General features: G+C 34.9%; 1 protein-coding gene across 5 annotated transcripts; it reads left to right on the forward strand.

The window, feature by feature from the left end:
* LOC132800603 (uncharacterized) lies at positions 1-6,274 on the forward strand. 5 transcript variants are annotated; one of them, XR_009635778.1, is made up of 8 exons: positions 1-1,937; positions 2,576-2,693; positions 2,837-2,915; positions 3,331-3,434; positions 3,753-3,991; positions 4,201-4,234; positions 5,638-5,695; positions 5,963-6,274. XR_009635778.1 is itself a non-coding variant. In XM_060814690.1 (6 exons), exons 1-5 carry the CDS (start codon positions 1,930-1,932, stop codon positions 4,216-4,218), a joined length of 327 nt encoding a protein of 108 aa, XP_060670673.1. In that variant the 5' UTR covers positions 1-1,929; the 3' UTR covers positions 4,219-4,234; positions 5,963-6,274. The 5 variants fall into 5 exon arrangements, 1 of the variants encoding a protein (XP_060670673.1); XR_009635776.1 differs by having other exon boundaries at positions 4,201-5,695; XR_009635775.1 differs by lacking the exon at positions 5,638-5,695.
* Positions 6,275-14,833: the final 8,559 nt, after the last annotated feature.

Genomic DNA, 14,833 nt, shown 5'->3' on the forward strand with positions numbered 1-14,833 from the left:
TTTTATGTTTGGATAATTATAATTTATTATTTATATTTTATATTTGGAAAATTTTTTATTTGTATTATATATTTATAAATTAATAAGTTTCAAACTGATCAACCAATCCAAACCAAACCGATCATAAATTGTTTGGTTTGATTTGGATTCTAAATTAGAAAAACCGATATGTATAGATTGGATTGTATTTCGGTCCAAAACCAAACCAATCCAATCCATGCCCACCCCTACTAGCACCTCCTCATAGAATTAATTGTTTACTCCATCTTTATTAGAGTTTTAATCTGCCATATGATATATAGTTCTTCTTGGTGCCTCTTTCTTTGATAGGGTTATCAACATTTTTTTTCCCCTTTTGTACCACCTTCATTGATCATATTCATTAAATTAATTTATGGATTCATAGGCTTTTTGATAGCCTCTTCTTTCTGTCTGTTTGAGATAATGCCTTGTATAAGAAGCTTGAATAGCTCTCACGCATAGTCTTGGCCTAATTAACTGAATCCTTTATTTTTCTCCTTTTATATTAAGTGGGTGTATGCTTCTTGTGAATCAAATAGTTAGGTGAGGTTTGTGCTTGAGTTGATTTATGAATTACCTTGTTTTCGGGATGGCAAAGACAATTATTGATGCTACTTTGAGTCTTATCTTTCATGATTCACCCAGCAGTTTGGCTGCTGCTGCTCTTTTCTATGTCTTGACAAATGGCTCGTAAGTTTAATGGATCTTTAACAAAATGATGAGGAATTTCAGCCTGTGGAAATATAATAAGATGCAATTCTTTCCTGTAAACAGAGTTTCCATGGTCTGTTTAGACTTTTAAAATGCGGGGGTCTAGTACACATCATGCCTGTTTTATGAGTATATGTATTTTTTGTTAGCAATTAATTTCACTATATATGTATGTATTTGTGTAAATGGGTACTTGTCTATATAGAAGATAATCATAAAAGGTCTGCTTTCTTTATCAGGACCAAGATGATCACCTTTTGGTATCACCCAATTGCATTCGGCTTCTAATTATGTTGTTGAAACCAATCATCTCTACCACCATTTAAGACAAAGTACCAAAAATATCTTCTAGGTCTATCGCTACACATGGTTGCTCACACCTTGCGAAATGTACTACCAAAAAAATTAGACTCTAGTTCTGCTGCGATTTTTTCCAAGGTTCCTGAGATTATTGTACGTTGCAAGGAAATAAAACCAAGCTGTGGGGATGATACTGGAGCAGTAAAGCCAGAGTTATGCCCTAAATGGATGGCGCTGCTGACAGTGGAGAAAACTTGCTTAGCCACTATTTCTCTTGAAGCTTTGTTCAGTATTGCAGCTGATAATTTTCTTGTTCTATTGCATATCACCATATTCTTCCCTTCAGTATGGACTACAAACATTTATCATATTTCTGCAAATGAATAATCTATCACAAGAGGAATACTCATTATGTAGGTGTAATAGCATGGAGATACATATGATTTCAATGTGGTACCGGTGTTCATTAAGTGCTTGTCAAACTTTAAGATTTTGCATATTGCAAGTCATTTCAGAATTCCCAGTACTGCTTTTCAGTTTTCTAAATCATCTTGCTCAGTCTGATACACTTTAGAGAAAATAGTTTCTGCTGTTGTAAGTTATGGACATAATTTGCAAGTTCCTTGATCTTTCATCTTTTTGATGACAAATTTTCAAGCGACTTTCTTTTATTTTGGGTTGGCGTAAATAGCTATGGCTTTTTCCATATTTGCTGTCGCAATATTTATGTTATTTTCCATTCTTCCCTGCTGATTCCCCTTTGGCTTTCTTTCTGGATCTTGTCATTTCAGAAACCACTGGTGCAGTGAGGAAAACTGGGGGCAATTTTAAGGAAAAGTTACGAGAGCTTGGAGGTCTTGATGCTGTTTTAAGGGTGGTATAAACTATCGTTCAGATATGGAAGTGTGAGCTTGTACATTTGTTTTTTTATCTCATTATCCGTTTCATTAATATTAAAAAGAAGGGACATAAATGGAAGGATATTAAGCAATCATCTAATTAACTACTTGTGAAAGTTTATTATTGACATTTCTTGTTACAACCATATTCTATAGAAGAGGCTTGTTCATTGTATAAAATACAAATATCTATGGTTTAATCCATATAGTGGGAAGTTAACAATGGTGATACCATGGTGCTCTGCTTGCATTCATTGTATGGTGCTCTAATTTTCTTTTACATTATGGCAAACACGCGGAACAACACATGGATATTAGTTTGTTATTAATGATTGTGCATGCAGTGGTTGTTTTTCAGTGCTACTGGGCTGAACAATTTAACTGTCCCTTGGATTAAAATTTCACCTCGGCCATATATTTATCAATCGTTTACTAAATTATTATTTGTTCGGCAATACAGTCATATATTTAAATTATTTGGGATCAATGGTAAATTAACACAATATAAAGTGTGATACCACACGTATTCTTTTCTCCCTCAAAACATTTGCCATATGTCCTCCATCTGGTGTCAAATTATATTTTTGATCTGAAGTACTTGGTTGTTGTTTAAGAAAGATGTCTCTTAATGCACTTATTTACAGGGATGCATGGTCCATGGAAAGTAGCTCGCCTTTTACCCGGGATACAAAAGTTGACAAGGATATGCAAAGCTTGATTTTGCTTTTGAAATGCTTGAAGATCATGGGCAAAGATATTCAGGTATATTGAAATTTGACTTGGGTTCTTTCCTATCTTGACAAGATTATTTTGGCTTCTTTGTCTATCTTGTTAATGTGGAAAACATTTTGTTGGCTTTCTGGTCTTGAACGAAAACTTAAATGCAAGGGAAACAAATGTTACAGAATTATTTGCTTGGAATTAAAGGAAACAAGGATCGTATCTTTCGTGGAACTTGTTTAAGTGCCATAAAGATTCTTTCAGGTAGCTAGTGCCTAATGATTCATGTTTTTATTCAAAATCTGGTTGCAGTTTCATAATTTATGGTCTTGATTTCCAGCTCTTTACTTGGTCAAAAATTCATCTGCTGCATCTAATAATGAGAACTCTTGTAATCACTCTGATGGCTCTGGCAATGCTTCTGAAATGGCTTTGGCTTTATTTGAAGGCCGCAATGGTTAATGATAGGATAATTGACAGGGAATATTGTTATTGCTTTTAAATATGGTATGATGGTAAACATTGAATACCTAAATTGATTATTCTACTTATTGTTGCAGGGGAAAACAATGAGACTTTATTGATTAATTCTTCTAAGATCTACAGAGCTGTTAATGAAGAAGGCTCCATGATGGTAAACATTGAATACCTAAATTGATTATTCTACTTATTGTTGCAGGGGGAAACAATGAGACCTTATTGATTAATTCTTCTAAGAACTACAGAGCTGTTAATGAAGAAGGCTCCAGTCTTCTTTCTGACTTTCTTCTCACTGCTGTTAAGGTAATTGTTTGATCCAATAGATTTTGATATATTTTCCCTTTTGCAGTTTCCCCCTTGAATTCCATTCAGTACTAAAGACTGAATTGGTACTATAGCAATGCCAATAATTTAAGCTAATGGGAAGTGGACCCAACTATGTACATGAAGCTAGTACAAAAGATACTTAAATACAATTAAGACTCCCCCTCAGTTGCAGGTCCTTCCAACAATGACACAGAAAAATGAGTCTTAGACATGTGATATGTCTTAAAAAACTGAAATCCCTGAATGGCAGTGCCCTTCAACATCTCACCTCCCTTCAATCTTTGTCCATTATAGGATGCAATCATATCCAGTGCTTGCCACAACAAGGGCTGCCCGCCACTCTCACTTCTCTTCACCTGTGGTCTCTTCCAAACCTGAAATCCGTAAAAGGAGACACATTTCAACATCTAACCTCCCTTCAAAAATTGAGCATCAATGAATGTTGTTTGCTTAACCTGTGGTGCCAGAGAGGGATAGGGGAAGATTGGCCTTACATCAAACACGATCCTCTCAAAATCGTAGATTGGGAAGACGTATGATTGATAATGTTTGCATTTTTTTTTTTCCTATAATAAAAAAATCAAGTATTTCTTTGCTACAATCTTTTACATGTTATGGTTTTATTTAATTATTTATCTTCTATATGATAATCATCCTCAAGCAAGATGTTTCCCTGTTTTTCATACATTCTATGCCTTTACTAAAGATTGGTCTTTTATGGATGCTCTGTTTATCATTGTAGGTGGCTCAAATTTTCTGATCCAGAACCACAACGAGTAAGATTCTCTTTCTCTTTTGCTTTAAGTAAATGTAATTATACATACTCAGATATAATGTTCAATACCCATTTAAATGGAGGTCCATGTCACCTAATTTATATATCTGTTGTTCTCTGTCATATAGTCCTGGAGGATAGAGAGAAAATGCAGTAAATTTTTTTTTTTTTCTTTCTGTTTTCGGTATGTTACAATCCCTTTTCTTCCCTATTTTAACTTACTTGTGATAAGCTTTAATTTGCAACTTCTCTCCCCACTGATAAAAGCATAGTTTCATGATTCCCAGTAACTGATTCAACAAGATCCATTTCATCTCGGCAAGCCTTCTTGGTTTTGAAACAAAGTTCTAGCTGCACTTTCAGTCTTCACGTAGTTCATCCATACTATCACAGACTCATTGATTGTTTGAAAAGTTGTCTATCAAACTTCATTTCTTGCAATCTCAGCCCGTGGTTTTTGCAGTCTTATCGGATCCCCGCTTTTCACTGATATTCAACGTGTGGCTATGACATACTGCTTTCAGCATCCTCCGCATAACCCATTTTGTATAACATGTTTAAATTTTGAAAGGACTTTTTTAATCCTCACAAAGAACCAAGCTCACCATGAGAGGACGCAATAAATAAGACTTAAGGTTGCACTTTTCTAGGACTGAAGTTGATAAAGGAACAGTTGTGCTTGAGGAAAGTTTCTATTCGAGAAATGCACCTGACATGCTTACCAAGTCACGTCCAGTTGGTCAGTTCAAGCACTGCTTAAATTTGCGAAGGATAAATAAAGCCTGAAAATTAGAGTGAGAAATCTGGGTTTTTTTTTTTTTTTTTTTTTTTTTTTCATGTTGATCAAAGTTGGAAAATAACAAAACAAGGGGAGAATCGTTAGCTTGTGTTTTATTATTGACTTGAAGAAGTCACCATTTTTAGCAAGCGGGTCTTATATCACCTACTGGTTTGGAGATGGCTAATGTTGTAGCTGTTAAAATATTGGCTATTGGGTTTATACTAAAAAATAAGTTGTTGCTGTCTTTAATGGGTGTGAAGTTAGCTTCTTCATATATTAGATATGGTTTTGCTAGCTGGCTGTATCAGCAACTTAGCGAGTGTAAGAGATATGTAATCCTTTTCAATTTTCAGTGAGAAAATCTAAAGAAAGGAGAGGGAGAGAGATAAAATCATGCTATTTTCTTGGGAAACACTTCTGAGCGTTAATCTATCTTGAGTTTTGAGTGTGTGAGCTGTAAGAGTGAGTTTGTAGAGGTGTTTCTTGGTCAATGGAACAAGGATTTTCTTTGGACGGTGGATTTTCTGGTTTATATTCTGTAGGTGTCTTTATTGTTTAGTAGTCTGGATAGTTTATACAGTTCATATACAGCTCCTCCAATCTAAGACTGGATTTTTCTGTAGGAATTTAGGGGGATGTTTAAAGCATATGACATTTTCTGGTACTGCGAATTGATTCTCTGTAAGATATATTTCTCTGTATCTTGCACCCTTTGTTTCTCATATTACTGTTTGATTGCAACTACAATTTCCTCAAAAAATTAATTATTTACTCAAACCTTTGATAGATTTTTATTCTGCCATATGAGAGTCCTGCTTGTTTGGTGCCTCTTTCCTTTTATCAAATCTCACTGTTGCTTACTGATCTCTTTATAAATCTAACTATGGATTTTTTATTTGCAATCTAACATCAGTGTGTCTTAATTGTTTCTAATGAAATTCTTGACAGGGTTACAGTTCATACTTCACAATTTGTTTGGATTGAGTTGGTGTCATTTACCTCATTCCGCTATTGCTGATTTCAACAATGACAAGCTTACAACCATGGCTGTTTCTCATTAAGCGTAGCACTTTGTTGATGTTTATTAAATTTGAATATTGGAGTATCTGCAGCATACCAACGTGGAACTCGAACTACAAAACTTCTATTCTCTTATTTCGTTATTTGATTTTCATCTTTTTTATCGACAAACAATGGGCGTCTACACACATTCACTGCTTTTTTCCTGTAACAGAGTTTCAGATTTTTTTGTGTTTTTTCTTGGGTATCCATTTTCAATATAAAGTCTGTTTTATGTTTTAGTTATCAATATGTCTCATATTTTCTCTGGGTAAAAACTTTTTAACGGTTATTTGGTATTTTCAAGACAAAAATAAATTGGAATACAGGCACCACTTTGCGCTAATATATTTGTATAAGAGGAAAAATTAACAGTAACCATGATTTACTTTGTTTTTTTTAGTTATCACTAGATTATTCTTTTTCGCTTTATTAATGCTTACAAATTAAACATTTTACTCAATGGGATTAAATGAATAAAGTTAAAAATGCAAATGCAATTGACCTTTCTTTCCTTCCTTTCTCTCTCTCCCTTGTCCATTGCCACGGTCTTGAAAGCTCAATAAAGGTTGTTGTGAAGATTTAATCCACAAATCCATCTTGCAAAGTTCTGGTGTATGTATGGTCAACACTTGGAGAAGACTTAAGCTGACTCGATGGATAAGTCTCAGAAGAGCAAAACGCATCGTTTCATTTACTTGAAAATAAAGAAGGACAAAGTGGTCATTTCAAGTCTACTATAACAGAATAACAGCAAGCTACGTGTCTTAATCTGAGTGATTCTTCATAATAAGTTGGACGACATCGTTTTGAAGCTGTTATGTAATATATATATGCACAGAACTCTTCCTCTTCGAGCTGAGTAACAGAAATACCAGTTTTCTTCAAGATTGTGAAAGAGAGAGGAGCTCCAAGATTCGTGTTCTACATTTTCTTCTATTGTATTCTTTTCTTAGTGAGAAAACATCTCTAAGTGAGATAGAGTGAATATACAAAGTTGAGAGGGTGTAGAAAGGGGCTTCGGGTTGTGATTGTGTTTTCTGTGTGAAAACCAGTTTGTGTACAAGTGTTGATTTTCTGTGTAATTGCTGCAAGATTAATAAGAGACCAGAAGCTCTCACCGGAGCAACGAGGACGTAGGTCATCTTGGCCGAACCTCGATAAGTTTTGTGTTGTTTGTTCTGATTTTCTAACAGTTGTCTCTTCTAGATAGAGCCTAGATAGTTCTACATCACATTTGGCATCACTCACCACACTTGCAAGCGCTTGGCAAACCTTCCCAGCCCTCTCTGCCAACTTCCTAAATCTCCACTTTGAATTCGTCTCTGATGGCTTGCTGGATGATTATTATGCACGCCCTGAGAATCAGAGATGTGTGTTGAGATGAAGAAGTCAAACTTAGCCGCATTTCAGACGACTTGTCATCTCACTTTCGTCCCATTCAATTTGCGGAGGAGTTGAGCAATTAGATGCAGGGGAACTGTAGTTGTTTGCTTAGTGTGCTATCTACCAGATTTCATTATAGCTGATATCAACAATGACAAGCTTCTCAATATGGCTCTTTCTCGTTTGTCTAATACTTTCTTGATTGTTTGTTAAATTTGAGATTGGAGTATCTTCAGCATGCTAGCTCAACATGAACTCTAAGCAGATTTAATTGGTAATAGAAATTAATTGTGAAATCCCAAACTACAGACATTGTTGCATGTTGCCTCCGCAGGGATAGCTATTCAATATTGAATGCCTTCTGATTTGGGGATTTGATATGGCAGAGATGATAAGGTGAATATGCCTCAGATTCAGCTCTAGCCGTGAACTCTCATTTTCCTTTACATGTAATATAACAGAGAGATTTTGTGAGCAAAGTTTCAGACTTTCTGAGTGTTCTCTTTCAATTTATAATATGTTTTATTTTTCAAGAAAAAACTTCTAACTAAGGGTTATTTCATGTTTTTGACACAAAATGAAACTGAAAAATGGCACCACATGCTTTGTGCTGTTATCTTGTACAAGAACAAAATGAATTTTAGAAATAACTCAATAGGCTTGATGTCATCTTTTAATTAAATATTGATGACATTTTTGAAGGATGAATTCCTTAGGACTAAATAATGCTTCCAGTGATGGAAAGCTGTCATAAATGGCATAAAGTTCTTCTTTGTATGTCATCCACTTTTGATGAGCATCACACAGCTTTTCAGTAAAAGACTAAAAAGGCAAGACCGTCCCGCAGGGCTACCTGGAAGAGAAACAACACCCTTTCCCTTCATCGCTCTCATTGCTTTTTGTGTTGTTGTGTGTTACCTCTTTTGGCATTTTTCTAGATATTGTGTTGAGGAGATTAAAGTTAACTTTGGTTTTGAAGTTTTGATTTATTTGAATTATGTTATTTAATCATCCAGTTAAGGGACTTGAGAACACATTTGTTTCGTGACCCAACCCTGCAGTGAATGGCATATTATGTTCATGTCTTAGTTTGCTATTTTCTTATATGCACTATTTTTAATGATGATATAGTTGAATGCTTGCATTGTGGTAATGCTAATTTAGTTATACATTTCCTTGGTTTCTTGAACAATTTTCATATTAGATTGGCTAAATATATCTCATATCGAAACAGATGTTTGAGTTGTAAAATGGATCAAACCCATACAAACTATATCTAATATAGACAAAAGACCGAAATTTAAAACCATTATTACTTTTTTATAGACAAGCTAATAATATTTCCTAAGGTGTTTGTAATGAGTTCTGAACTGAGACTTAAAGAGAATTTGAGAAAAATCTAGGTTTCTAAGGAAGAAAAATTTAAGAGAAAAATGAGAGAAAATGAGACAAAATGAGAGAAAATTTCTTCTTGTATTAAACTGAAAAATGATTACAAGCTTAGCATGTTTCTAACTAATTAGCTATATATATAGTATCTGTTACAACCGCCTTTTACACAAGAAAACAAGAAACACGTGCAAACAAGAATTTGTTAAGCTGAGCTGGTTCATTAAGCTAACCTGGCATCTTCTTTAAGTAAGAATTATTGCAGAAGCTAAAACCTTACTGCTGAAGCTTTGTAACTATAAAAACCAAAATAGCTCCAATAGCCCCCCTCAGACAAAAGGTCCCAAATCTTTACAATCAACCTTTTGTTTGAATAAAGGAACATGACTAGTTATCAAGCAATTCAATAATTTGTTGTTTCTGGAACTTGAACTACATTTAACTTTGATCTTAAGATCAGAAAACGAGCTGGTCCCAAAGGTTTTGTGAAGATATCAGCAGTTTGCTCACAAAAGTAGGCACATATCTGATCTCCAATAGCTTTGATAAAACCTTTTCTCTAACATAATGAATATCAATTTCAATATGTTTAACTCGTGCATGAAAAACTGGATTTGAGGCCAATGCTGCTGCACTCAGGTTGTCTGACCACACATTTGGTCTTTGAAGTTGCAGCTTAAGTTCCTTTACAAGTTCAGCTAACCAACTGAGTTCAAATGTAATGTTTGCCAATGCTCTATACTCTGCTTCAGTACTAGATCTAGAAACCACAGGTTGTTTCTTTGAACTCCAAGATATCAAATTAGGCCTAAAGAAAACACAGTATCCTGTGCAGGATCTTCGAGTGTCAGGACAGCTTGCCCAATCACTATCAGCAAAGCCATGAAACACCAGCTTGTTAAATTCAAGAACTCTTATATGCAAACCACAATTAACAGTACCTTTCAAGTACCTAAGCAATCTTTTTCAAGCATTCCAGTGAGTTGTCTTTGGTGAATGAACAAACTAACATAGTTTGTTGACTGAAAAACTGATCTCAGGTCTAGTAATTGTCACATACTGTAATGATCCTACAACACTCCTATATTCTTCTAGATTGTGCAGAATATCTCCATCATGAAAAGATAACAGCTTTCCTGAATTCATCGGTGTCGAATAACTATGAGCACCACTCATTTTTGTTTTGTTTAGTAAGTCCTTAATGTACTTTGTTTGTGACAAATACATTCCACATTCAGTTCTTAATACCTCAATATCGAAGAAGTAGTGTAAATTGCCAAGATCTTTTAACGAGAAATCCTTGTTATGATCTTGTACCAAATCTAAAATATAGGTAGTACTTGAACCTATGATGATTATATCATCAACATAAATAAGAAGTATTATATACACACTTTCTGTTTTTAAGATAAACAAGGAGGTATCAGCAATTGAATTTAAACACCCTCGTTGAAAGAGTGCACCTTTTAATTTGTCAAACCAAGCCCTAGGTGCTTGCTTCAATCCATAAAGTGCTTTATTCAGTTTGCATACATGCAGAATAGAGTGAACTTACATAGCCTTTTGGTTGTTCCATGAACACATCCTCTTGAAGATCTCCATTAAGAAAAGCATTGTCAAAGTCAATTTTTTTTACTGACCATTTGTAAGCAAGAGCTAAAGTCAAAATAACTTTGATTGTTGTAGGCTTAACAACTGGACTAAAAGTCTCAAAATAATCGAAACCTGGTTTTTGATGAAAACCCTTAGCTACAAGTCTTGCTTTATACCTCTGAATACTACCATCAGAATTGTATTTAACTCTATACACCCACTTGTTGCCTACTACATTCATATTTAATGAATATGGAACAAGAGACCAAGTTCCATTCTTCTTTAAAGCTTCATACCCTCTATCCATTGCCAATTGTTTTAGGTTCAGTTTGAAGAAGACAAACTTCTGTAGTTTGATGAGTAGGAATTACCTTAAACTGAGAATCTATCAATCTTAAGGAACTATCATCAAAGTCTTGCTGATGAGAAAGAAATACTTTTGCCTTACAAACCCCACTTTTTGATCTTATTTGCATAGGATGAGAGTTTGTTACAGTTGGTAAGACATCCTCAACTTGAATCATTGTTTCATATTCAACCAGCGATTGATCATTTTTAGTTGAGGATGATGTTATCTCAACTAAGTTTTCATGATCTGATTGTGTAAGTTGTGTTGTGTTTGTATGAATATTCTGATATGAAGGAATTGAGCTACAAATCTAAGTTTCTGCAGTAGAAATAAACTGATCTGAAGGCATTGAGCTATGAGTTTTAGTAGCTTCAATATGAGTATGAGCAGCTCCAGTGTGTGATTCATAGTTGCCACTTTTATCTTTTGCTTTAACAACAAAGAGAGGTGATTCAATCCAGTGAAAAGCACTAATAAGTGACTGTGAACCATCACCAGTAGTCCTTTGTGAAAAACCAATACCAAACAGAAACTTTTTCTCATTAAACTCAACACTCCTGGCAATGTAAACTCTTCTAGAAGCGTCTAAGCATTTATATCCTTTGTGTTCAGTACTATAGCCAATAAAGACACATCGTTTGATATGAAATTCAAACTTATGAGTATTATAAAATCTCAAGTAGGGATAGCAAGTACAGCCAAACACTTTCAATAGTGAGTAATCTGGAATCTATCCATACAATTTCGGAAATGGACTGTAAAAATTCAAAATTGCAGATGAAATTCTATTTATGAGATAAACAGCCGAGCTAAAAGCCTCCCACTAGTATTTTAAGGACATGTGAGCTTGGGCCAGTAAACACAAACTAACCTCAACAATATGTCTGTGTTTTCTCTCAGCTTTTCCATTCTAAGCATGATTATGTCTTTTATTCCTAACAACTTTGGCTTTTCACAAGTTCATAATGCTATAGTTCCATATAATCAGGTGTTAGGTTCACAGGGCTCTGGTTATACAAACAATGGCTTTAATATGTGTACAGCAGCAATTCCTCAAGTTGGCAACAACTGTGCTACAGCTGCTTGTCCTTAATCAATCACAGATTAGAATGAAACTCAACCATAACAGCATTATCTTATGTAAGTTGTGAGATACTAATAAGTTTCTTAGCAATATGAGGTACTATAAAAATATCCTTTAGAAGTAATAATTGATTTGTGAGACAAGGTAAAAACATGAAACCAACACCAACTATCTGCAAGCCTTGATCATTTCCAATTAGCAATTGGTTCTTACCATTATAGTCCATATGCTAAAGCAAGTTTGAGGTATCAGCAATCACATGACTAGTGGTACCACTGTCCAAGTACCAATTTGGATCTCCAACAACTATAGGTGTTGACATGTTGACATAACCAGAAACACCTTGATTAGATGGTGGAATACTCGAGGTTTGATTTGGAATATGGCCTGTCCCGATAGTTGAAATCCTGTAAACAGTGCTTGATTAGCCCCAACATGAGATTGCTGACTTCCAAGGTCTGAACCTGACAAAGCACCTGTACCACAATTGTTGCCAACTTGAGGTATTGCTGCTGTACACATATTAAAGCCATTGTTTGTATAACCAGAGCCCTGTGAACCTAACACCTGATTATATGGAACTACAGCATTATGAACTTATGAAAAGCCAAAGTTGTTAAGAATAAAAGACATATTGGCCATTGGAACTATTGGAGTACTGTTGACAGCATTTCTGACTCCTGTATATTGACTGACAGCATTTTTGGTGGGATGTCCAACAAGATAGTAGCAGGTGTCAGCTGTGTGTCCTGGTCTATGACAAAGCTAACATTGTACACGACCTCTACCACCTCTTCCTCTTCCTCTGAAATTAGTTTGCCTGTTGTAATGTTGACCTGCAGAGTATGAATCATAAGGTCTTTGGACATTGTAGCCTTTACTAAGAACATGACTCCTGTCAGTGCCATAATTCACAAAATCTATGTCAATAGGAGGCACATTTGCTCTTTGAGTCATATTAGCAGGAAACGCATTACTTCTTTGAGAAAATCCTAATTTTGAGGGGATATTGTCTCCACAGAAATGATTTATCCTTGTACTGCCATGACCACTAGAACCAAGGACTCTACACGAATTATCAATATTGTAGGCATTGTAGCTAGAATTAACTTGCTGTGAAGGAAAATTTAGCTAAGCAGTGTTTCTACCACTATTATCCTATTGCTTAGAAGCAAAATGTGTAGATAAATTACTTAAATCAAAGGTTACGGATGAATTCAACTGTTCCAACTTTGACTCAAAAGCAAGTAGATGATTATGAACCTCCTCTATGGCATATTGCTAGGCTTAATTCCCAAAATTGTGGAAACAGGTTCAAATTCAGATCCTAGACCTCCAAGTACATACATAATAAGATCTGTTTCTGTGGCTTCATCACCAGCAACAACCAAATTATTCACCAGATCTTTCATTTTCAAGATGTACTCATCAATTTTTAGATTTCCTTTCTTATCATTTTAACATAATTTTCTATAATGTAAGACTCGATTCTGAGATTTTTCAGCATATCGGTTTTCAATTGCATTCCAAAGTTGAAATGTAGTATCTTTTCTAACAAAATGCCCAGAGGTAGAGTAATACAATGTGCCTTTAAGCCATCCAACTAAAAACTGATCCTGATATACCAATTTTCTTTTTCCTAATCAAAATTCTTTATGTTTATAACAGATAGACTTCCACTAGAACTAGAATTGGGCTGGTCATTCTTAATCCAATCTTCAAAAGAAGAAAACTCAATGAATTTCATGAATTTGTGACCTTTAAGTACAGGAAGCACCTGAGATTTCCAGACAAAGTAGTTTCCATCATCGAGCTTAAGCAGATTGCTTGGAAATGGAGAAATCATCAAGATCGTACTCTGCTCCATGATTGCATCGTGCTCTGATACCATGTAATGAGTTATGAACTGAGACTTGAAGAGAATTTGAGAAAAATCTAGGTTTCTAAGGAAGAAAAATTTAAGAGAAAAATGAGACAAAATGAGACAAAATGAGAGAAAATTTCTTCTTGTATTAAACTGAAAAATGATTACAAGCTTAGCACATTTCTAACTAATTAGCTATATATATAGTATCTGTTACAACCACCTTTTACACAAGAAAACAAGAAACACGTGCAAACAACAATTTGTTAAGCTGAGCTAGCATCTTCTTCAAGTAAGAATTATTGCAGAAGCTAAAACCTTACTGCTGAAGCTTTGTAACTATAAAAACTAGAATAGCTTCAACAGTGTTACATGCTAATAATATTTCCTAAGGTGTTCATGCCATTATTTGAGCTTTATATAGCTAAAAAAATATGACATCTTTTTATGTTGCCTTCTATCTTCTAATTATTCGTGGTTTCTTTTTGGCTTCCCTATAATTTGCAAATTAAGCAAGATGTTTTCCAGATTGCATTTTTTAATGTCAACTTCAACAGCACTGTCACTTTCCTTGTATTTATACCACTTTGCAAATGCGGTAAAACGCCCTAAGTTTATGACCTCTAGTGCAGCAACCAAGTAATAAAAATAATCCAACTTCCCCTTGTTAAGATCTTCAGGCAACCAATCCCCCATTGCAGACCTAGTTGTGAAATGGTGAACTATGGAGATCATAAAACCACTGAAATAACTTGCCCTAGCGAATTCGACGAACAAGAATGAAGCACCAACATTTCTTAAGTTTTTAGGGAATTGCTTGTAGTAGAATTCAACATTGCCAGTGACAGTAAATGCTTCAGAAAATCCTATCAATGTCAATTGAGGAACCAACCAGAAACTTGAAAGAGAAGAAATTGCTCCTCTATTTTCTTCAAAACCTACCGGATTGCGAATTGCAAAAGTTCTTCTCCTCTCTTCAACTATGGCAGATACAAGCATTGTTATTATAGAAAGAATCAATCCAAAACCCATCCTCTGGAGAAGTGTTATACCACTTTCTTTTCCGGTGATTCTACAGAGTGCCGGGACTACTAT

This window comes from Ziziphus jujuba, chromosome 2 (assembly GCF_031755915.1).
Source record: "Ziziphus jujuba cultivar Dongzao chromosome 2, ASM3175591v1".
Lineage (NCBI taxonomy): Eukaryota > Viridiplantae > Streptophyta > Magnoliopsida > Rosales > Rhamnaceae > Ziziphus > Ziziphus jujuba.